At 41.3% G+C, this 25,664-nt stretch overlaps 1 protein-coding gene across 1 annotated transcript in view; it reads left to right on the top strand.

The window, feature by feature from the left end:
- Positions 1–25,664, top strand: part of Nlrp5 (NLR family, pyrin domain containing 5) — a 270,742-nt gene that overhangs the window by 1,977 nt on the left and 243,101 nt on the right. The window contains exons 2-4 of the mRNA XM_087603010.1: positions 16,081–16,158; positions 22,866–22,943; positions 25,441–25,518. Of these exons, the coding sequence (XP_087459136.1) occupies positions 16,089–16,158; positions 22,866–22,943; positions 25,441–25,518 (226 nt within the window). The 5' untranslated portion in view covers positions 16,081–16,088. The remainder of the gene's footprint in view (positions 1–16,080; positions 16,159–22,865; positions 22,944–25,440; positions 25,519–25,664) is intronic.

Raw genomic sequence — 25,664 nt, 5'->3', positions numbered from 1 at the left:
TTTGTTTTGTGGGTTAGTAGTGGTTTGAGACCGGTCTCTCTAACCCCAAGGTTTGAAATTGACTGAGATCCACTGGCCTCTGCCTCCCAGGTGCTGAACTAAAGGCTTGCACCACCATACCCAGCTAAATATTTTTTTCTCTCAATAACACCCTGTAGTTAAGTTGTTTCTACAGAGAGATGCATAGAAAAAGCTTACTTCTTCCTAGCCTTCCAGAGGGTGGTTAGATTTCTCTTTGTCTGCTTCTTGTTTGGTCTCATCTGTTTTAGGTTATGGTGTTGTGTGAAAACTCAGACACCACCCTGCCGCATTCCCTGGGTAAGGGGATTACAGGTGTGACCTATTGCCCTCAGCTGACGGTCAGTTCTGATTAGCCAAGGGCACTGCTGGATGGTCAAGGTTATCAGTGCTTTGGGACTGCTCCTTCACAGATGAGCGTGGATAAACAGTCTTGTTGAAATGTGTTTATTTCTAGTAGCATTTACTAAAATGGTGGTGGATTACCTTTCTGTGCACATCCTATCGTTGACCCATCTATTTTCCCCCATGCCCTCTATCGGGCATTAATCATAACCCAGGGGTGCTCTGCACACCTGCACAGGGTGTTTAGTTTCTAACACCGGAGGCTCCTCCTTCTGTTAATTGCTGTGTGTTGCAAGGGCGCAGAACCTCTCTGGGTTGAATGAACTCAGGTGTCACTGATCAAGACCTAAATAGTGCTTGCAGTTTTCAGCAAGGCTGGGTGTTGTGTTTGCATTTACAAGACTTCAATACTGCCCAGCCAGCTCCCTGAGGGAGTAATACTGTTTCCTTTCCAGTGAAGTTCCTCTTCACAGGGGCCACGACAGCCTTGTCTAATGCATCATCTCCGCTTGGTATGTCAAAAAAAAAATAATAAAATAAATCCTCAGGATCCTTAATTTCAAATTCAGTTGGCAGCCACAGATGTCGTTTAGGTGACTCGATCCTCTGCTTATAAGAAGTTTAACCATTTTTATGATTTAAAAGTGTGAAAGTAGTCTTCATCCTATGTCTCAAATTTAGCAGCTCCAATTCATTAAAAAGTTTGGTTTAGGCTGGATTGATGACTCAGCAGTTAAGAGCACTGACTGCTCTTCCAGAGGTCCTGAGTTCAATTCCCAGCAACCACATGGTGGCTCACAACCACCTGTAATGGAATCCAATGCCCTCTTGTGTGTCTGAAGAGAGCAACAGTGTACTCATATGCATAAAATAAATCTTTAAAAACATGTTTGGTTTGGTGTGGGGTGGGTGTATGTGGTAAGGGGAGGTGGGGAGGTGCAGTTGGGAGGGAGTGGGGGCTGGGGTGTAGGCATCTCAGAAACATTGTTCACATGTAGGACAGAGGACAGCCTTTCTCTCCTTCCACGATGTGAGTCATCTGACTTGGTGGCAAGCACATTTACCTGCTGAGTCATTTCACCCACTCCCATCCATCTGTTCATTCCCCCAACTCCAAGGGAGCTTTGAAGTTCAGTGACATTTAATTACTTCCTATTTTTAGAATGAAGGAAGTAAACTGGATTCATGTTGTCTTGTTCATTCTATTAGACTAAGATGTTGGGTTGATGATACAATTCAAAGAGTAGAGAGCTTGTCTGGAACTCCTAGCTTGTAGTCCCAACATTCAGCTAGAGGATCAGAAGTTCAAATATAATCTTGGCTCCAAATCAAGTTCAAGCCCAGCTTTTGATACATGAGGTCCAATTAAAGGAAGAAAAGATTCTGATGTATTTCATCTGAGTTATTTTGGGGTTAGATATAAAGAAATTTGTGCCATAAACATTTTAAACTCTAGTGCAGCAGTTGTCAACCTGTGGGTTATGACCCCTTCGGAGGTCAACCCTTTCACAGGTGTCGCCTAAGACCATTGGAAAACAGATATTTACATTAGGATTCAGAACAGTAGCAAGATTACATGAAGTAGCAATAAATTTTATGGTTGGGGGCCATAACATGAGGAACTGTATTAAAGGAGCTCAGCATTAGGAAGGTTGAGAACCACCATGTTAGATCATCTGCTGTCTTCAACTTTAAAAAAAAAAAAACCCAACTTTTTCTTTTCTTTAATGATTTTATTCTTTGAATATTTTACATATGTCTGCTGTGTGCTTTGATCATATTTACCCCCTACTACCTCTCTCCATGTCCCCATGAGGCTCTGCAATCTGTCTTCCTTTCAACTTGATATCGTCTCTTTTTAATAACTAGTTTTGTTTTGATTTTTACGATAAGGCTGTGTATCTCTGGTGGTTCTGAAACTGGCTATGTAGTCCAACTGGCTTCAAATTCTCAGAGATCCACCTGCCTCTGCCTCCAGAGTGCTGGGATTAAAAGGTGGGCCCTACCACACCTGGCCTAGCAGGCGTCCTTCAAGAGTCTCATGATGAGACAGTCATGGTAGTACTCACCTTTAATGCTTGGATTGAGAGGCAGAGATGGGCAGATCTCTTGAGTTTGAGGCCAGCCTGTTCTACATGGCAAGTCCTAGAGCAGCTAAGATTATATAGTGAGACTCTGTTTCAAAATAGTCTGTGCTGACTCCCAGCAGCCCCCTTGTTGATCACTTATATAAATTCACTTACTGCTCATGATGGCCTCAGGTGGGGCTCCAATCTCCAATTCAGGAGAGAAGATGAAGCCTCAGACATGGGCTCAGTTACCTTACTGTAGAGTTAAGAGTAACTTCCAATGTTGATAACACCTTACACTTCTTTTTATTTTTGGATATTTTTTAATTTACATTTCAAATGTTATTCCCTTTCCCAGTTTCCCAGACATAAGTCCCCTATCCCATCCCCCTCCCATTCTAAAAGGGTGTCCTCCTCCCCATCCACCTCCCCTTCCCTCCCTACTCCCAATATTCCCCTACGCTGGGGGTCCAACCTTGGCAGGACCAAGGGCTTCTCCTTCCATTGGTGCCCAATAAGGCCATCCTCTGCTACATGTGCAGCTGGAGCCCTGGGTCAGTCCATGTATAGTCTTTCGGTAGTAATTTAGTCCCTGGAAGCTCTAGTTGGTTGGCATTGTTGTTCTTATGGGGTTGCAAGCCCCTTCAGCTCTTTCAATCCTTTCTCTAATTCCCCCAACTGGGGTCATGTTCTCAGTTCAGTGGTTTGGTGTGAACATTCACCTCTGTATTTGCCATGCTCTGGCTGAGGCTCTCAGGAGCCATCTATATCTGGTTCCTGTCAGCATGCACTTCTTAACTTCATCAATCTTAACTAGTTTTGGTGGATATATATATATATATATATATATATATATATATATATATGTGTGTGTGTGTGTGTGTGTGTGTGTGTGTGTGTGTGTGTGTGTGTGTCTCATGTGGGGCAGGCCCTGAATGGCCATTCCTTAAGTCTCTGCTCTAAACTTTGCCTCCATATCCACTCCTATGAATATTTTTGTTCCCCCTTTTAAGAAGGAGTGAAGCATCCATATTTTGGTCATCAACCCTCTTGAGCTTCCTGTGCTCTGTGGATTGTATCTTGGGTAACTTGAGCTTTTGGGCTAATATCCACTTATCAGTGAGTGCATACCATGTGTTTTTCTGTGATTGGGTTACCTCACTCAGGATGATATTTTCTAGTTCTATCCATTTCCATTTACCTATGAATTTCATAAAGTCATTGTTTTTGATAACTGAATAATACTCCATTGTAAAGATGTACCACATTTTCTGTATCTATTACAACATTAAAGAGATTCTGGGTATGCTCCATCTTCTGGCTATTATAAGTAAGGATGCTATGAACGTAGTGGAGCATGTGGCTTTGTTTTATCTTGGAGCATCTTTTGGGTATATGCCCAAGAGAGATATAGCTGGGTCCTCAGGCAGTGCAATGTCCAATTTTCTGAGGAACCTCCAGACTGATTTCCAGAGTGGGGTTTGCAAGAGTTTTATTGAGTATTTTTGTGCTGATGTTCATGGGGGAAATTGGTCTGAAGTTTTTTTTGTTTTGTTTTTTTTTGTTGTCGTTTTTGTTTTTTTTTTTTTTTTGTGTGTCTCTCCATCTATTTCTACTTTGTGGAATAGTTTTGATAGTATTGGTGTGAGGTCTTCTATGAAGGTCTGATAGAATTCTGCACTAAACCCATCTGGACCTGGGCTCTTTTTGGTTGGGAGACTTTTAATGACTCCTTCTATTTCTTTAGGAGTTATGGGGTTGTTGGATGGTTTATTTGTTCCTGATTTAACTTTGGTACTTGGTATCTGGTGAGGAAATTGTCCATTTCCTCCAGATTTTCCAGTTTTGTTGAATATAAGCTTTTGTAGTTTTGTTTTTGAATTTCTTCAGATTCTGTTATTATGTTTCCCTTTTCATTTCTGATTTTGTTAATTTGGATACACTCTCTGTGCCCTCTGGTTAGTCTGGCTGAGAGTTTATCTATCTTGTCGATTTCTCTCAAAGAACCACCTCCTGGTTCTATTGATTCTTTCTATGGTCCTTTTTTGCTTCTACTTGGTTGATTTCAACCCTGAGTTTGATTATTTCCTGCCTTCTACTCCTCTTGCATGTGTTTTCTTCTTTTTGTTCTAGAGCTTTCAGGTGTGCTGTCAAGCTGTTGATGTATCCTCTCTCCTATTTCTTTCTGCAGGCACACAGAGCTATGAGTTTTCCTCTTAACACTGATACCATTGTGTCCCTTAAGTTTGTGTATATTGTGCCTTCGTTTTCATTCAATTATAAGAAGTCTTTAATTTATTTCTTCCTTGGCCAAGTTATCATTGAGTAGAATGTTGTACAACTTCCATGTATATTTGGGCTTTCTGTTATTGTTATTGAAGACCAACCTTAGTCCATGATAATCTAATAGGATCCATGGGATGTTTTCTATCTTCCTGTATCTGTTGAGGCCTGTTTTGTGACCAATTATATGGTCAGTTATGGAGAAGGTACCATGAGTTGCTGAGAATGTATATCCTTTTGTTTTAGGATGAAATGTTCTATAAATATCTCTTAAGTCCATTTGATTCATAACTTCTGTTTCTTTATCTGTTTAATTTCTGTTTCCATGATCTGTTCATTGATGAGAATAGGGCATTGTGTGAGGTGCAATGTGTGATTTGAGCTTTAGTAAGGTTTCTTTAATGAATGTAGGTGCCCTCGCATTTGGAGCATAGATATGTAGGATTGAGAGTTCATCTTGGTGGATTTTTCCTTTGAATATGAAATGTCCTTTCCTATCTTTTTTGATGACTTTTGGTTGAAAGTTGATTTTATTCGATATTAGAATGGCTATTCCAGCTTGTTTCTTCGGACCATTTGCTTGGAAAGTTGTTTTCCAGCCTTTTACTCTGAGGTGTAGTGTTTTTGTCTCTGAAGTGTGTTTCCTGTATGCAGCAAAATGCTGGGTCCTCTTTACATATCCAGGCTGTTAGTCTATGTCTTTTTATTGGGGAATTGAGTTTATTGATGTTGAGAGATATTAAGGAATAGTGATTGTTGCTTCCTGTTTTTGTTAGAGGTGGAATTATGTTTGTGTGTCTCTCTTCTTTTGGTTTCCTTGCAAGATTACTTTCTTGCTTTTTCTAGGGAGTAGTTTTCCTCCTTGTGTTGGAGTTTTCCATCTATCATCTTTTGTAGGGCTGGATTTGTAGAAAGATAATGTGTAAATTTAGTTTCGTCATGGAATATCTTGGTTTCTCTATCTGTTAAGTGAGAATTTTGCTGGATATAGTATCCTTGGCTGGCATTTGTGTTCTCTTAGGGTCCGTACGACATCTTCTGGCTTTTATAGCCTCTGGTGAGAAGTCTGGTGTAATTCTTATAGGTCTGCCTTTATATGTCCCTTGACATTTTTCCCTTACTGCTTTTGATATTCTTTGTTTTGTGCGTTTGGTGTTTTGACTATTATGTGACCGAGGGAATTTCTTTTCTGGTCCAATCTATTTGGAGTTTTTTGTAGGCTTCTTGTATGTTTATGGGCACTGTTTTCTTTAGGATAGAGAAGTTATCTTCTAAAATTTTGTTGAAGATATTTACTGGCCCTTTAAGTTGGGAGTCTCCACTCTCTTCTATCCCTATTATCCTTAGGTTTGATCTTCTCATTGTGTCCTGGATTTCCTGGATTTTTTGGGCTAAGAGATTTTTGCACTTTACATTATCTTTGATGGTTGTATTGATGTTTCCTATGGTATCTTCTGCCCCTGAGCCTCTCTCATCTATCTCTTGTATTCTGTTAGTGATGCTTGCATCTATGACTCCTGATCTCTTCCCTAGGTGTTCTATCTCCAGGTTTGTCTCCCTTTGTGCTTTCCTTATTGTTTCTATTTCCATTTTTAAATCCTGGATGGTTTTGTCCAATTCCTTCACTTGTTTGGTTGTGTTTTCCTGTAATTCTTTAAGGGATTTTTGTTTTTCCTCTTTAAGCGCTTCTACTTGTTTAGTTGTGTTGTCCTGTATTTATTTAGGGGAGTTATTTATGTCCTTTTTAAAGTCCCCTATCATCATAAGATGTCATTTTAAATCTAAATCTTGCTTTTCTGGTGTGTTTGGATATCCAGTATTTTCTTTGGTGGGAGAACTAGGCTCTGATGATGCCAAGTAGTCTTGTTTTCTGTTGCTTAGGTTCCTGTGCTTGCCTCGCCATCAGGTTGTCTGTGGTGTTATCTGGTCTTGCTGTCTCTGACAGTGTTTTGACCCTCCTGTAGGCCTGTGTCTTAGCACTCCTATAGACTTGTTTTCTTTCAGCAGGATCTGGGAACAGAGAGCTCTGCGCTCAGGTGTGTAGGTCCTCCTAGCGACTGGAAGGGTCCTGCCCCTGACTGCTCCTAGGTCCCTGTGCCCAGGGGGCACAGATGGCACTAGGTGAGTTCCTTTTGGGTCGGGAATATGGGCAGAGAGTAGTCTCCTCTGAATTCTCAGGAGTGTCCGCACTTCTCAGGGTCCAGCTCTCTTCTAAATGGGATTTGGATGCAGGGAGCTGTGGTACTGGTTCAGTTCACTTCTGGGCACAGGCTGGAACCAGTAGGTTCCTGCTGCTGACTACTCCTATATTCCTGTATCCAGAGGCACTATGCAGTTTCCTTTTGGCCCAGGGATGAGAGCAGAGGTGGGTAGAAGTGATGAGCTGCTCTGCAGTCTCAGGATTGTCTGAACTTTTGGGTGTACAGCTTTCTTCCCAATGGGATCTGCGTGCAGGGAGCTGTGGGATCGGTTTGGTTCAGATCTAGGCACCTACACTTCTTGACTGCTGAATTGTTGTCATCAAAGATGACATTGAGAAGTCATGAGAGGAAAGGTAAGACAGTAATACCTATGAAGCATAGGAAGCTAGGACTTGATGAGAAACCAAATGTGTCCTGTGGAGCTGGTGATGATATACCATGGTTTGCACATGATTATGGCCCACTTAGGAATTTCTACTCCTATCCCTAGCCTGTTTTAAAGTATCTCTGTCCTGGAGTTTTTAACTTATTTTCCTGAGTATGTGTGTACATGCCTTATGCATGTGTAGAGGTCATAACTTCTGTGGAGTGGCATGTCTAGGTCTTGAGGTAGATTGATTACAATTTTGTGGAACCTCCATATTGATTTCTACAGTATCTGTACAACTTGGCTCCCACCAGTAATGGAAGTGTGCTTCTCTTGTTCCACATCCTCGCCGGCATGAGCTGTCACTAGTGTTTCTTTTTAAATTTTATTAGTTTTTTTCTTTCTTTTTCTTATTGGATATATTTCTTTATTTACATTTCAAATGTTATTCCCTTTCCTGGTTTCCTGTCCATAAGCCCCCTATTTCCTCCCCCTTCCCCATAAGGGTATTCCACCCCCATAAACCCCCCTCATTATCCCCTCCCGACATTCCCCTTCCACTGGTGCCCCAACAAGGCTATTCTTTGCTACATATAACCTGAGTCAGTCCATGTATAGTCTAGTGGTTTAGTCAGTGGAAGTTCTGGTTGGTTGGCTTTGTTGTTCTTATGGGGCTGCAAGTTCCTTCAACTCTTTAATATTTCCTCTAATTCACCCACAGGGGGTCCTGTTCTCAGTTCAGTTATTTTCCACTAGCATTCACCTCTGTGTTTGACATCTTCTGGTTGTGTCTCTCAGGAGAAATCTATATCTGATCCCTCTCAGCATGCACTTCTTAGCTTCATCAATCTTAGTTTTGGTGGTGGTATATATATGGGCCACATATGGGGCAGACTCTAAATGGCCATTCCTTCAGGTCTCTGCTTTAAACTTTGCCTCCCTATCCCTTCCTATGGATATTTTTATTCCCCCTCTTAAAGAGGAGTGGAAGCATACACATTTTGGTCATCATTCTTTAGCTTTCTGTGGTCTGTGGATTGCATCTTGGGATAATTTGAGCTTTTGGGCTAATATCCACTTATCAATGAGTACATACCATGTGTGTTTTTCTATGATTGGGTTACCTCACTCAGGATGATATTTTCTAGTTCATTCCATCTGCCTATAAATTTCATGAAGTCATTGTTTTTGATTGCTGAGTAGTACTCCATTTTGTAATGTACCATATTTTTTTAATCCATTCCTCTGTTGAAGGGCATCTGGGTTCTTTCCAGCTTCTGGCTGTTATAAATAAGGGTGCTATGAACATAGTGGAGCATGTGTCTTTGTTGAATATTGGAGCATCTTTTGGGTATATACCCAGGAGAGGTATAGCTGGGTCATCAGGTAGTGCAATGTCCAATTTTCTGAGGGAGCTCCAAACTGATTTCCAGACAGGTTGTAGCAGTTTGCAATCCCACCAACAATTAAGAAGTTTTCCTCTTTTCTCCACATCCTCGCCAGCATCTGCTGTCACCTGAGTTTTTGATCTTAGCCATTCTGACTGGTGTGAGGTGGAATCTCAGGGTTGTTTTGATTTGCATTTCCCTGATGATTAAGGATGTTGAGCATTCCTTTAGGTGCTTCTCAGACATTCAATATTCCTCAGCTGAGAATTCTTTGTTTAGCTCTGAACCCCATTTTTAATAGGGTTATTTGACTCTCTGGAGTCTAACTTCGAGAGTTCTTTGTATATTTGGATATTAATCCTCTATCAGATGTAGGATTGGTAAAAGATCTTTTCCGAATCTGTTGGTTGCCATTTTGTCCTAGTGACAGTGTTCTTTGCCTTACAGAAGCTTTGCAGTTTTATGAGATCCCATTTGTCGATTCTTGATCTTAGAGCACAAGTCATTGGTGTTTTGTTCAGGAACTTTTCCCCAGTGCCCATGTGTTCAAGACTCTTCCCCACTTTTTTCTATTAGTTTGAGTGTATCTGGTTTGATGTGGAGGTCCTTGATCCACTTGGACTTAAGCATTGCACAGGGTTTAAGAATGAATCGATTTGCATTCTTCTACATGCTGACTTCCAGTTGAACCAGCACCATTTGTTGAAAATGATATCTTTTTTTCCACTGTCAAAAATCAAGTGACCATAGGGGTGTAGGTTTATTTCTGGGTCTTGAATTCTATTCCCCTAATCTACCTGCCTGTCTCTATATCAAAACCATACAGTTTTTATGACTATTGCTTTGTAATACTTCTTGAGATCAGGGATAGTGATTCTCCCAGAAGTTCTTTTATTGTTGAAAATAATTTTAGCTATCCTGGGTTTTTTGTTTGTTAATTTTATACCTAGACACTTTGCTGAAGTTGTTTATCAGCTTTAGTAGTTCTCTGGAACTTTTGCGGTCACTTAAGTATACTATTCTATCATCTGCAGATAATTGATATTTTCACTTCTCTTCCAATCTGTATCCCTTTGATCTCCTTTCGTTGTCTGAATATTCTGGCTAGAACTTCAAGAACTATATTGAATAAGTAGGGAGAGAGTGGGCAGCCTTGTCTAGTCCCTGATTTTAGTGGGAATGCTTCAAATTTCTCTCCATTTAGGTTGATGTTAGCAACTGGTTTGCTGTATATTGCTTTTACTATGTTTATGTATGGGCCTTGAATTCCTGATCTTTCCAGGTCTTTTATCATGAAGAGGTGTTGAATTTTGTCAAATGCATTCTCAGCATCTAATGAAATGATCATGCAGTTTTTATCTTTGAGTTTGTTTATATAGTGGATTACATTGATGGTTTTCCATATATTAAACCATCCCTGCATCCCTGGAATGAAGCCTACTTGATCATGATAGATGATCGTTTTGATATGCTCTTGGATTCTGTTTGCAAGAATTTTATTGAGTATTTTTGCATCTACATTCATAAGGGAAATTGTTCTGAAGTTCTCTTTCTTTGTTGGGTCTTTGTGTGGTTTAGGTATAAGAGTAATTGTGGCTTCATAGAAGGAATTCGGTAGGGCTCCATCTGTTTCAATTTTGTGGAATAGTTTGGATAGTATTGGTATGAGGTCTTCTATGAAGGTTTGATAGAATTCTGCACTGAACCCATCTGGACCTGGGCTCTTTTTGGTTGGGAGACCTTTAATGACTGCTTCTATTTCCTTAGGAGTTATGGGATTGTTTAACTGGTTTATCTGTTCCTGAGTTAACTTCGGTACCTGGTATCTGTCTAGGTAATTGTCCATTTCCTGCAGATTTTCAAGTTTTGTTGAATATAGGCTTTTATAGTAAGATCTGATGATTTTTTGAATTTCCTCTGATTCTGTAGTTATGTCTCCCTTTTCATTTCTGATTTTGTTAATTTGGATACCCTCTCTGCGCCTGCTGATTAGTCTGGCTAAGGGTTTATCTATGTCATTGATTTTTCTCAAAGAAGCAGCTCCTGGTTCTGTTGATTCTTTCTATAGTCCTTTTTGTTTCTACTTGGTTGAGTTCAGCCCTGAGTTTGATTATTTCTTGCCTTCTACTCCTCTTGGGTGTATTTGCTTCTTTTTGTTCTAGAGCTTTCAGGTGTGCTGTCAAGCTGCCGATAATATGTTCTCTCCTGTATCTTTCTGCAAGCACTCAGAACTATGAGTTTTCCTCTTACCACTGATTTCATTGTGTCCCATAAGTTTGGGTATGTTGTATCTTCATTTTCATTAAATTCTAAGAAGTCTTTAATTTCTTTTTCTTCCTGAACAGGTTATCATTGAGTAGAGCTTTGTTGAACTTCCACATATATGTGGGCTTTCTGTCATTATTGTCATTGAAGACCAGCCTTAGTCTGTGGTGATTTGATAGGATGCTGATAGGATGCATGGGATTATTTCTATCTTCCTATATCTGTTTTGTGTCAGTAGTGTTTATCTCAGCCATTCTGACAGATGTAAGATGGAATGTCAGTCACTTTGATTTGCATTTCCCTTATGCTTTAAGGTTTTGAGCATTTCTTTCTTTCTGAGCCACGTGCGATTACTCTGTTAATTCTGTTTAGATTTGTACCTCACTTTTAATTGGATTATTTGTTTTGATCATATCTAGTTCTTGAGTTTATTTACATATACGTGTGTGTGTGTCTGCGTGTGTGTGTGTGTGTGCGCGTGTGAGTGTGTATATGTGTGTGTGTGTGTGTGTGTGTGTGTGTGTGTGTGTGTGTGTAGGAAATTAGTGCCTTATCATATGTGGAGTTGGTAAAACTTTTTCCCATCCTATAGGCTGCCATTTTATCCTATTGATGGTGTTGTTACTCTTACCGAAGCTTTACAGTTTCATGAGGTCCCATTTACTAATTATTGGTTTAGTGCCTGAGCTATTGGTGTTCCTTTCAGGAAGTTGTCTCCTGTGCCAATGTATTTGGGGCTATTCCCCACTTTATCAGCTTCAGGATATCATGTTGAGGACTTTGAGCTAGTTGGACTTGAATTTTTGTGCAGGGTGATAAATATGGATCTATTTGCAATCTTCTAACTGCCAACATCAGATCAGCACCATGTGCTGAAGATTTTCTTTTTATTGTATAACTGCTTTTAAATCAAAAATCAAATGTTCATAGGTATGTGGATTTACATATGAAATTGAATATTATTCTATCAAGGTCTGTAAAAAATTGTTGGAATTTTTGAGGATTACATTGAATCTGTAAATTTATTTTGGTAGGATAGCCATTATTGGTATGTTAATTCTACTGATCCATGAGCATGGGAAATCTTTCCATCTTCTGATATCTTTAGTTTTTCTTCAAAGTTTTTAAAGTTCTTGTTATACAGGTTTTCCACTTGTTGGTTAGACCTACACCAAAATATTTTATATTACTTGTGGCTATTATGAAGGGTGATATTTCCCTGATCTTTCTTAACACATTTGTAGTTTGTACATAAGAGGGCTACTGATTTTATTTTTAGTTCATCTTTCTCAAAGGCTTTTTCAGCATCTAACGAGATAATCGTGGTTTTTTCTAATGTGTTTTAATGGTAGATTACACAACAGATTTTTGTATATTGAACCATCCTTGTATCTGTGGAATGAAGCCCACCAGGTCATGGCAGATGGTCTTTTTAAATGTGTTCTTGGATTTGGTTTATGAGTATTTTCTTTAAGACAGGGTCTCACTATGTAGCCCTGGCTGGCTTGGAATTCTCTATGTAGACTAGGTTGGATTTGAGATTACAGAGATTGCCTGCCTCTGCCTCCCAGGTGCTAGGATTGAAGTTGTACACCACCATGCTTGGTCTTGAGTTACTTTTAATGCCAAAACTTTACTGACTTTCCATAACTTGTTATTAACTGGCACCAAGCAAAACAGCTCTACAAACTGTGTCCTGTGTTGTTAGTAACTACTAGGAATCTATTTCCTACTTTGAGTATAGTTATCCAACCAAGAGCATTCAGAAAGCAACACATTGAATCATAGCCTGTGCTGGGTGTTGTTTGGGGGGAAGTGAAATGTTCCAGATTTCTGTGGTCTACTGATAGACAGGTAGCTGGAGTGAGATCTACAGAGAACTGTCACTGCAAAGTGAGTGTGGCTCACTGTGTCCCATAGAGAAAAGGGAGTCTGCTTGGCATCCCACAGGTCCTTCTCACTCTGATACCAAAGGATCTACTTGCCACCAAAGCCTAAGCTCTAGGATGGAAGACCTATTACCCTCTCTCTACGACACCTACACACTAATATGGTTTCTCAGGGAGCTAGATAAGAAATACCTGAAGATGTTGAAGCAATTGCTGAAGAAAAAATACCCAGACTTTGATAACACAGGGGCTCCAGAGGGTTGAATGGGATAATGCCACCAATGTGGAATGCTTCGTGTCCGTCTTACTTGAGTATTACCTAGGATCTGTCTTCTGGGCCATAGCCATTTGCATCTTTGAAGATCTGAAATGCTTCATGCTTTCTCAGAAAGAGAAGAATGAAATGACAAGTAAGACTTGAGGGAAAGGCTAAGGGGAGGGGAAAGACTCCATTCCAAGTCTTTGGTTGTTTGAGACAGTCTATGTAGCCCTAGCTGTCCTGGAACTCCTTTTGTAGACCAGGCTGACCTCAAACTCAGAGAGATCCACCTACCTCTCTGCCTATAGAGTGCTTGGATTAAATGCACCACCATTCCTGGCTCAACCCCAAATCTTAATGGGAATGGGGCACCAATACTCTTTTAGTTGGGACCACCTCTGATGTATGAGACTGGGCAAAAGAAATGCAATTCATTGCATCCTCATTGGGTAGAAATTAGCATCATTCCACCTGTGAAGTACTGGAGATGTGGGTAGAAGCTTTTCTCTCTGGACAGGTTGGCTAAGACTGACAGGATGATGACATCATAAATAAGCTGGAGCTCTAGTGTTGACTCCTTACTGGTGGGATTCCATGTATCTTCCTGACCTGAACCTTGGGTTCCAGCTCTAAGAATCATGGCTCCTAGAAATAGTATATAGTCCACTGCAAAGGTTTCTTGAAACCATGTAAAAGCGGCTGATTTTGGTTATTGAGCACTGGGGTCACCCTCTAAGCTAGATCTAAAGTTTAAGGTCCTGATCTAAAGAACCCAGCTTAGATGATTTTTACATATTGATCACTGAACTTAATATATTAGGTGTATTAGATACCTTAGAATATGAATGAGAAAGATGATTTTACCAGATGAATTCTCTTTAACTGAAGACTTAAACCTTAGAATATACAATTTCATGGCCCGTCAGATAAACTAGCCATAGAAACTGTAGGAATTGTGGGTTATGATGGCTCAAGTCTTATAATTCCAACCATGGAGGCTGGGGCAGGAAGATCACAAGTTCAAAGCAGATCTGGGTAACTTACAGAATATATTGTTTCAAAGTGAGAGGGTGAGTGGAATAGAACACTTGCCCACAAAATTCATCAATAAGGTGCTGTAACTATGACTTGGGTGTAACCCACTTGATTACCAGTGAAGCTTAGGTTGTGGCTCAGTACTAATGTATGTCCTAAGAGATCCACCTGTGAAGGCCTGGGGACACAGTTCATTAATTCAATACTAGCCTAGAATCCCCCAGTAAGGGGCTGGGAAATTGACTCAGGGCTGCAGACCCTGCCTAGCACCTCCCACTGAGGGGCTGGAGTGTTGCTGAGTAGTAGAGAACGTTCCTGATCTGCACAAGACCCTAGGGTTTAGTTGTAGTCCTATTTAACCAGTACTTGCAGTAGCTCAATGGATACATGTTTGCTTTAAAGAAGCATCATGTGGATGTCACTTGCAAGAAATGAAGGTAATGAAATATAATAAGGACTGTATTTCCTGAGTCTGTGATCTGTCTACAGGCCTGTCAGTATGCAGATACCTTCATAGGTCCTATGGTCCTGAAAAACCCACTCAGTGAAATGAGATCTTTGTGGCAAGAGCATCTTTCAGGGTGAAAAACTTGTCCAAGTTCATGAGCCAAGAAAGGGTTGTTAAATCCCAAAGAGGTTGCAACCCACAGATTGAAAATTACAGCTTTATATAAAGAGAAAAATGTAATATTTTTAATCACGCATTAGATTTTTTTGGACTTTGTTTAATAAATGAATGGAGACTACTGTGTATTAAGACATAAAACTGAGGACTAGGGATATAGTTCATTCACGGTATGTTCACCTAGCCCCAACTGGATTCAATCCACAACCCTATAGAAATAGTGGATAAGGCATACACCTCTAATCCTAGCACTTAGATCAAAAACAGGAGACTCAGTAGTTCAAGGTACTCCTTGGCTTAAATCAGGGAAGTTCCAGGTTTAGGAGAGGACCCTGTCTGGAGAAAAGATAGGTGATAAGTGTCTTGTTTTGTTCATATTGCTGTAAAGAGACATTATGATTAAGGCAACTTGTCACAGCCTTTTATTTTGGGGACTTGCTTAAAGTATTGCTTACAGTTAATCCATGATGATCATGGCAGGAAACTTGGTGGCAGAAGGCAGTCATCACACTGGACCAGTACCTGACAGCCATCAAATTCAGCATCACACTGCAGAGACAGAGACTGGGTGTGGTGTGGACTTTTCAAAGATTGTCAACCTTTTTCAAAGGGGCACACCTCCTAATCCTACTCAAATTCTGGTCAAGACATTCCAATATATGAGCTTATGGGGACCATTTTCATTCAGATCATCACAGTTGGGAATGGAGAAATAGCTCAGTGGTTAATAGCACCTGCTGCTTTTATAAGAGGACAAGTGTTCACTCAAAACACCCAAATTCAATGACTCACAGCTACCTATAACTCCAGTTCCATAATGGCCTAACTTCTCTAGCATCCAAGGACACCTGTGTGCACACATAAACATGTAAAAAAAATGAAATGTATTTTTCCAAAAACCAGGGAGGTGACTACAAAGGAAAGTGACAATGGATGACTTCTGTGCACCCACAACAGCACAGGCAATGTTAAAGACACCTCTAATTACAAGTATTAACTGAATAGGTGCTTGCATAGGTCTGAAATTTAAAGGCATTGAGGTTGACTAACAAAGGTGAACACACTTAATGCCTATAACCCAACACTTCATTGTGACACCCACCCTACGCCTCTCAGAAGAACTAGGATAAAATACACATGTTAGGGTCCAAACGGGAGCATCTTTGCCTATCTCTGCTGCTTTACTGTACTTCTGAGGCAAAGGGCCTGACATCACAACTACGCAGGGCATAAACTAAGCAGAGGCTTCCCTTAATCCTTTATGTAGTTTGGACGTGAGTGTTCTCCTGCCCAGCTGAGACAATTCGACTGAATCAACTCTTCCTCTTTGTTGCAGAAAGCACAATGGATCCTCCAGAAAAAGATGATAAAGCAAAACCGAGAGATGAAGATTCAGAGAAGGAACAGATATCAGGTTTGCAGGCAGGGTGGGGTGTAAAGATGGGTACACTTAAAGCCACATGCTGTGTACGCTTTTATCTGAAGAATTAGACCTCTGAATTCTTTTTTTTTTTATTTTTTTTTTATTAACTTGAGTATTTCTTATATACATTTCGATTGTTATTCCCTTTCCCCGTATCCGGGCAAACATCCCCCTCCCCCCTCCCCTTCCGTATGGGTGTTCCCCTCCCAACCCTCCCCCCATTGCCGCCCTCCCCCCACCAGTCTAGTTCACTGGGGCTTCAGTCTTAGCAGGACCCAGGGCTTCTCCTTCCACTGGTGCTCTTACTAGGATATTCATTGCTACCTATGAGGTCAGAGTCCAGGGTCAGTCCATGTATAGTCTTTAGGTAGTGGCTTGGTCCCTGGAAGCTCTGGTTGCTTAGCATTGTTGTACATATGGGGTCTCGAGCCCCTTCAAGATCTTCCAGTTCTGTCTCTGATTCCTTCAACGGGGGACCTATTCTCAGTTCAGTAGTTTGCTGCTGGCATTCGCCTCTGTATTTGTTGTATTCTGGCTGTGTCTCTCAGGAGCGATCTACATCCGGCTCCTGTCGGTCTGCACTTCTTTGCTTCATCCATCTTGTCTAATTGGGTGGCTGTATATGTATGGGCCACATGTGGGGCAGGCTCTGAATGGGTGTTCCTTCAGTCTCTGTTTTAATCTTTGCCTCTCCCTTCCCTGCCAAGGGTATTCTTTTTCCTTCACATTTTGATCATCTGTCTTGAGTTTCGTTTGTTCTAGGGATCTAGGGTAATTCAAGCATTTGGGCTAATAGCCACTTATCAATGAGTGCATACCATGTATGTCTTTCTGTGATTGGGTTAGCTCACTCAGGATGATATTTTCCAGTTCCAACCATTGCCTACGAATTTCATAAACTCGTTGTTTTTGATAGCTGAGTAATATTCCATTGTGTAGATGTACCACATTTTCTGTATCCATTCCTCTGTTGAAGGGCATCTGGGTTCTTTCCAGCTTCTGGCTATTATAAATAAGTCTGCGATGAACATAGTGGAGCACGTGTCTTTTTTATATGTTGGGGCATCATTTGGGTATATGCCCAAGAGAGGTATAGCTGGATCCTCAGGCAGTTCAATGTCCAATTTTCTGAGGATCCTCCAGACTGATTTCCAGAATGGTTGTACCAGTTTGCAATCCCACCAACAATGGAGGAGTGTTCCTCTTTCTCCACATCCTCGCCAGCATCTGTTGTCCCCTGAGTTTTTGATCATAGCCATTCTCACTGGTGTGAGGTGAAATCTCAGGGTTGTTTTGATTTGCATTTCCCTTATGACTAAAGATGTTGAACATTTCTTTAGGTGTTTCTCAGCCATTTGGCATTCCTCAGCTGTGAATTCTTTGTTTAGCTCTGAACCCCATTTTTTAATAGGGTTATTTGTTTCCCTGCGGTCTAACTTCTTGAGTTCTTTGTATATTTTGGATATAAGGCCTCTATCTGTTGTAGGATTGGTAAAGATCTTTTCCCAATCTGTTGGTTGCCGTTTTGTCCTAACCACAGTGTCCTTTGCCTTACAGAAGCTTTGCAGTTTTATGAGATCCCATTTGTCGATTCTTGATCTTAGAGCGTAAGCCATTGGTGTTTTGTTCAGGAAATTTTTTCCAGTGCCCATGTGTTCCAGATGCTTCCCTAGTTTTTCTTCTATTAGTTTGAGTGTGTCTGGTTTGATGTGGAGGTCCTTGATCCACTTGGACTTAAGCTTTGTACAGGGTGATAAGCATGGATCGATCTGCATTCTTCTACATGTTGCCCTCCAGTTGAACCAGCACCATTTGCTGAAAATGCTATCTTTTTTCCATTTGATGGTTTTGGCTCCTTTGTCAAAAATCAAGTGACCATAGGTGTGTGGGTTCATTTCTGGGTCTTCAATTCTATTCCATTGGTCTATCTGTCTATCTGTCTATGTCTATGGTCTATCTGTACCAATACCATGCAGTTTTTATCACTATTGCTCTGTAATACTGCTTGAGTTCAGGGATAGTGATTCCCCCTGAAGTCCTTTTATTGTTGAGGATAGCTTTAGCTATCCTGGGTTTTTTGTTATTCCAGATGAATTTGCAAATTGTTCTGTCTAACTCTTTGAAGAATTGGATTGGTATTTTGATGGGGATTGCATTGAATCTGTAGATTGCTTTTGGTAAAATGGCCATTTTTACTATATTAACCCTGCCAATCCATGAGCATGGGAGATCTTTCCATCTTCTGAGGTCTTCTTCAATTTCCTTCTTCAGTGTCTTGAAGTTCTTATTGTACAGATCTTTTACTTGCTTTGTTAAAGTCACACCGAGGTACTTTATATTATTTGGGTCTATTATGAAGGGTGTCGTTTCCCTAATTTCTTTCTCGGCTTGTTTCTCTTTTGTGTAGAGGAAGGCAACTGATTTATTTGAGTTAATTTTATACCCAGCCACTTTGCTGAAGTTGTCTATCAGCTTCAGTAGTTCTCTGGTGGAACGTTTGGGATCACTTAAATATACTATCATATCATCTGCAAATAGTGATATTTTGACTTCTTCTTTTCCGATCTGTATCCCCTTGACCTCCTTTTGTTGTCTGATTGCTCTGGCTAGAACTTCAAGAACCATATTGAATAAGTAGGGAGAGAGTGGGCAGCCTTGTCTAGTCCCTGATTTTAGTGGGATTGCTTCAAGTTTCTCTCCATTTAGTTTAATGTTAGCTACTGGTTTGCTGTATATGGCTTTTACTATGTTCAGGTATGGGCCTTGAATTCCTATTCTTTCCAGGACTTTTATCATGAAGGGGTGTTGAATTTTGTCAAATGCTTTCTCAGCGTCTAATGAAATGATCATGTGGTTTTGTTCTTTCAGTTTTTTTTATATAATGGATCACGTTGATGGTTTTCCGTATATTAAACCATCCCTGCATGCCTGGGATGAAGCCTACTTGGTCATGGTGGATGATTGTTTTGATGTGCTCTTGGATTCGGTTTGCCAGAATTTTGTTGAGTATTTTTGCGTCGATATTCATAAGGGAAATTGGTCTGAAGTTCTCTTTCTTTGTTGTGTCTTTGTGTGGTTTAGGTATAAGAGTAATTGTAGACCTCTGAATTCTTATGTGTGTGCATGCAGGTTGGAGTTTGTTTGCCAGCACCCACATCAGGTGGCTCAGAGCTACGTGTATTAAATCCAGCTCCAAGAAAACCAACCCCTCTGTCCTCTGCTGGCACAAGGCTCATACACATACCCATAGGCATGGAATTAAAAGTTAAAAATAAGTCTTTGTTTTAAGGTGGATGTTTTGGGGGAAAGAAACCTAAGGTTGACCTCTGGCACTAACATAAACTTGCACACGCGTACTTAAAACTTATCACGTACCACACACATATGAACAGGAATAATTCTTCTGCATCGTGGAGATAGAAGTGTGGGAGGGCAGTGTAGGGGAATGTTAGGGCAGGGAGGCGGGAAGGTGTGGGTAGATGAGTGGGAGACACCCTCATAGAAGAAGGGGGAGAGGGAATAGGATGGGGATTTGTGGACAGGAAACCGGGAAAGGGGATAACATTTGAAATGTAAATAAAATATCTAATTAAAAAAATGAAGGGCTAGAGAGATGGCTCAGGGATTAAGAACACTGACTGCCTTCCAAAGGACCTGAGTTCAATTGCCAGCAACCACTTGGTGGCTCACAACCATCTGTAATGGGATCCGATGCCCTCTTCTGGTCTGTCCAAAGACCGTGACAGTGTACTCACATACATGGAATAAATAAATAAATCTTTAAAAAAAAAGAAAAAAGAAAAACTTACAAAAAGAGAAAGAAGTGTAGGAGGGTAATATTGGGTTTCTCAGCCTTAGGTGACTGGCCTTTGTGCCTGTCCTTATACATGTATCCCTACTGGCTTAAATGTTGTTGCTTTCAGGAAATAATGACTATTTCTGCAAGGTTTTGGGTGGTGGTGGGTTCTTGGCCCCATTAATTTGTATCATAAATTTTAAAATTGCCTTGACAATTTCTTGGAGGGAAATGATCAGCTAGGCTCCTGAAATGGACTACATTAAGTTGCATCTATGTTTGCATATATAACTGTTATAACTGTTATTAATAAGGTTGAATCTTGAAGATTGTCTTGCTTAGTCAAATACTACTTCCTGCACTAGGACTACAGTTCAATTCCCAGAACCTATCTAAATATGCCAGGTTGGAGGGGATGTGTCTGTAAAATCACCACCAAGGAGGCAGAGACAAGAGGATCCCTGGTGCTTGCTGCCCAGCCCAGTCTACCACGGTGACATCCAGGTTTAGTGAGACTCTCCAAAACTAAGATTGGAGACCGGGAGACATGGCTCAGTGGATAAGATCACTTAGACACTCTTATGGGGAATCAAGGTTCATTTTCCAGCTCCTACATACCAGCTTATACTTGTAAGTCTAGTTCCCAGGCATGTGCCCTCTTATCTCAGCAGGCACAGCCTACACAGGGTACAGGGCCATTTATACAGGCAAAGCATTCTTTTCTTCTGTTTTTGTTTAATTGGTTATTTTATTTGTTTATATTTCAAATGTTATCCCCAGTCCCAGTTTCCCCTCTGCAAACCCCCTATTCCCTGCTTCTATGTGGGTGTTCTGCCGCCTACCTACTCCTTCCTCACCACCAGAACATTCACCTACACTGGAACATTGAACCTCCACAGGACCAAGGGCCTCCTCTCCCATTGATGTCAGATAAGGCCATCCTCTGCTATGTATGCAGCTGGAGTCATGGGTCCCTCCATGTGTATTTTTTGATTGGTAGTTTAGTCCCTGGGAGCTCTAGGGGTTTAGTCCCTGGGAGCTCTAAGGGGTCTGGTTGGTTGATATTTTTGTTCATCCTATGGGGTTGCAAACCCCTTCAGCTCCTTTAGTCCTTCACCTAACACCTCCACTGGAGTCCCCATGCTCAGTCTGAGGGTTGGCTGCTCAGTTTGATATTTGGCTGTGAGCATCTGCATCTGTATTGGTCAGGCTCTGGCAGAGCCTCCCAAGGAACAGCTATACCAGGCTCCTGTCAGCCAGTGCTTCTTGACATACACAATAGTGTCTCAGTTTGGTGTCTGCAGATAGGATGGATTCCCAGGTGGGCCAGTGTCTGAATGGCCTTTCAGCCTCTGCTCCACTTTTTGTCCCTGCATTTCCTTTAGATAGGAATAAGTCTGGGTTAAATTTTTTGAGATGGGTGGGTGGCCCCATCCCTTAACTGTGGGCTGGGCCTAATCTCTGGATATGGTCTCTACAATTTCTCTCTACCCTTTGTTCCATGTTTCGGCTAATGCCATCCCCTATGGGTCATGGCAGCCTCTTTACTAGCATCTGGAACATTTTGGTGACTATCCCCAGTTCCCCATCCCCCATTGCTACACACCTCTGTACATCTCCCCCGTCTCATCCCACACCTGATCCTGCCCCCTTTTTTTCTCTCCCCTTCCTCTCTTCTTCCCAAGTGCCTCCCACCCTCCACCTCCCGTGATTATTTTGTTCCCCCTTCTAAGTACAAATGAAGCATCCATACTTTGGTCTTCTGTCTTTCCGAGCTTCATATGGTCTGTGAGTTGTATCGTGGGTATTGCAAGCTTTTTTGTTAATAGTCACTTAACAGTGAGTACATACCACGTGTGGTTTTTGTGTCTGGATTACCTCACTCAGCATGATATTTTCTAGTTCATCCATTTAACCGATAAATACATCTTTAAAAGTTAACATTGAGAATGAGTGAGAAAGACCTTGAAGAGTCAACCTAATGTCCATATATGTGCACATGGACTAATACCCCCTCCAAGTACAAACATAGAGCCTTGACAACTAGATAAAGGATATGTTTCTACAGAGAAGTGACTCCAAATGCTGACACTTAGGAGCTCCTACCCAATATTTGATGTTCTATAAGTGTCTTGATCTTGCACAGGTAGCCCCATCAGCATGACTTCATGAGCCTAACAGCTCTACCATGTCCAGAGGACAGCAGATCACAGATCTCCTTCCCATCCTCTTTTCCCTAAGGATGGGGAAAATTACCTAAGAGTAGGAGTTGATACAGATGGTATCTCTGTTTTGAAGAAAAAGCAAAGTCATGTTCCATTCAAAACACCCATATTCAGTGTTGCACACCTGCCTGTAAAACCAGGTCCACAGAGACCAGTGTCCACTTCTGGCATCCAAGGTCACATGTGTGCACACATAGACATGTACAAAAAAGTAAAGTGTATTTTTTTTTCAAAAATCAAGTAGGTACCTACAAAGGAAAGAGAATATGGTTGACACCTGTGAACCCATAACAACACACACGAAGTTGAAGACACCACTAATTGCAAATGTCAAGTAAATAGCTATTTATACAAGTCTGAAATTTGAAGGCATTGAGGATGACTAATAAAGATACAGCCTTAATGTCTATAGCCCAACAACTCATTGTGACACCTGCCCGACAGCTCTCAGGAGAAGTAGGATAGAATGCACAGGTTAGGGTCCAAATGGAGTATCTTTGCATATCTCTTCTGTTTTACTGTACTTCTGAGGCAAAGGGTCTGATATCAAAGATTATATAAGGGCATAAACCAAGCAAGCAGAGGCTTGCCTTCATCCTCTATGTAATTTGGACATGAAGTGTTCTCATCTCCAGCTGGGATAATTATACTGAATTAACTCTTCCTCTCTATTGCAGAGAGCACAATGACTCCTCCAAGAAAAGATGATGAAGCAATCCCAAAAGATGAAGGATCAGAGAAGGAACAGACAACAGGTTTGTAGTGGGGATGGAGTGTAAAGATGGGTACACTTAAAGCCACATGCTGTATAGGTTTTCTCTGAAGATTTAGACATTTGAATACTTCTGTGTGTGCACGCAGGTTGGAGTAGATTTACCAGCACCTACTTCAGGTGGCCCAGAGCTGGGTATAAATCCAGCTCCAAGAAATCCAACACCTCTGTGCTCTGCTGACAAAAAGCTCATACATACCCACACAGAGACATGGAGTTAAAAGTTAAAAATTAGTCTTTGTTTTAAGGTGGATGTTTTCTAATTAAGGGCACCTGAGGTTGACCTCTGCCACCAACATCAACATGACACACATACTCAACACTTATCACATATCACACATATATGTACACAGTTAATTCTTCTACCTTGTTGACACAGAGGTGTGGAAGGGTAATGTTGGGTTTCTCAGCACTAGGTGACTGGTCTCAGTGCCTGTCCTTCTACAGCTATCCCCATTGGTCTATATGTTGCTTGTTCCGGGTATATGACTTTCTTATGTGTCTGCAAGATTTGGGGGGTGCTGGGTTCTTGGTTCCATTCAGTGTATTATGAATTTTAAAATCACCTTGACAGTCTCTTGGAGGAAAATAGTCAGCTAGATTCCTGATATAGGCTGCTGTAAATTGCATCTCTATTTGGGTATATAGTTGTTATTAAAAGGTTGGATCTGGAGCCTTGTCTTGCTCAGTCAAGTACTAATACTTCCTGCACCAGGACCAGAGTTCAATTCCTAGAACTAATCTAGATATGTGAGGTGGGAGGGGCGTGTGCCTATAAAACCACCACCAAGGAGGCAGAGACAGGAGGATCCCTGGTGCTTGCTGGTCAGGCCAGTCTACCATGGTGAGATCCAGGTTTAGTGACTCTCAATAAATGAGAATGGAAAACAGACAGGGCTCAGAGGGTAAGATCACTTGGCCACTCTGCTAGAGGATGGATGCAGGTTCAGTTTTGAGGTCCGAGAGGCCAGCTCACATCTGTAAGCCTAGATCCACAGCATCAGCCCTCTTGTGGTCTCAGCAGGCACAGCCTACACACACACAGGGACACACATACCGGAAAAGCATCCTTAAATATAAAGACATGGCAAACACATCTTAAACACTAAGATCCTGCGTGACTGAGAGAGACAAGAAAAGTCAACCTCTTGTCCATGTTAGGACACACATATGTGCACATGGACTTGCCCACTACCATGTACCCACATAGTCCTGACATCCAAGCAGAGGACGTGCCCCTACAGAAGAGTGACTCCAAATCCTGACACTTTCTCAGCAGCCCTTACCCAATCTCTGATGCCATTTTATGTGCCTTAATCTTGTACTGGTAGCCCCAGCTGAATGATTTTATAAGCCCAACAGCTGTATGATATACAGAGGACAGCAGTTAACAGATCTTTCTCTGTACCCTAAGAATGGGTGGGGGAATTAATACAGATGGTATCTCTGCTTTTAACAAAAAGCAATATCATGTTCCATTCATTACACACACATTCAAGTGATACACAGCTGCCCTTGACTCCAGTTCTACAGAGTCCAGTGTTGTCCTCTGTCCCCCCAGGTCACCTGTAAGAACACATAGACATTGTCTTAGTCAGGGTTTCTATTCCTGCAAAAAACATCATGACCAAGAAGCAAGTTGGGGAGGGGAAAGGGTTTATTCTGATTACACATTCGCATGGCCGTTCATCACCAAAGGAAGTCAGGACTAGAACTCACACAGGGTAGGAAGCAGGAGATGATAAAGAGGCCAGAGAGATGTTACATACTGGCATAAAACCTCTAGCTTGGTCAGCTTGCTCTTTTATAGAAGCCAAGACTACCAGCCCAGGGACAGCACCACCCACAATGGGCTGGGTCCTCCCCACTTGATCACTAGTTGAGACAATGCCTTAAGGCTAGGTCTCATGGAGGCATTTCCTCAAATGAAGCTATTTCTCAGTGATAACTTCAGCTTGTGTCAAGTTGACACAAACCAGCCAGTAAGACATGTACAAAAAAAGGATATGAATTATTTTCAACACCAAGGTGGTTGCCTACAGATGAAGGAGACCATGGCAAACAACTGTGGACCCACAACAACAAACACAATGTTGAAGATAACTCTAATTACGAGTATCAATTAAAAGCTAATTACAATCTAATTACAAACTGCTTACACAGGTCTGAAATTTAAAGGAATTGAGGATGGATAACCAAGATGAACTCTTAATGCCTATAACACGGCACCTTATTGTGAAACCCACCCTGAGCCACTCAGATGTAGTAGTGTAGACTGTATATGTTAGGGTCCAAATCGTGGAGCATCTTTACCCATCTCTCCTACGTTAATGTACTCCTTAGGCCAAGAACCTGGCATCAGAGATAACATAGGGCATAAACTTAGAAGAGACTTCCCTTAATCCTGCATGTAATTTGGACATATGTCCTCATCTCATCTTTGACAATTGTACTGAATTAACTCTTCCTCTCTGTTGCAGAAACTAAAATGACTCCTCCAGAAAAAGATGCTGAAATGGTGACAAAAGTCAAAGGACCAGAGCAGGAACAGACAACAGGTTTGCAGATGGGGTGTGGTGTAAAGATGGGTAGGCATAAAGCCACATGCTGTATAGGCTTTTATCTGAAGAATTAGACCCCCAAATTCTTATGTGTGTGTGTGTGCATGCAGGATTGCAGTTGGGTTACCCACATCCACATCAGG

This window comes from Rattus norvegicus, chromosome 1 (assembly GCF_021556685.1).
Source record: "Rattus norvegicus strain SHRSP/BbbUtx chromosome 1, alternate assembly SHRSP_T2T, whole genome shotgun sequence".
Lineage (NCBI taxonomy): Eukaryota > Metazoa > Chordata > Mammalia > Rodentia > Muridae > Rattus > Rattus norvegicus.
The sequence above is the reverse complement of the archived record's forward strand: the minus strand, read 5'-3'. Positions and strand labels throughout refer to the sequence as shown.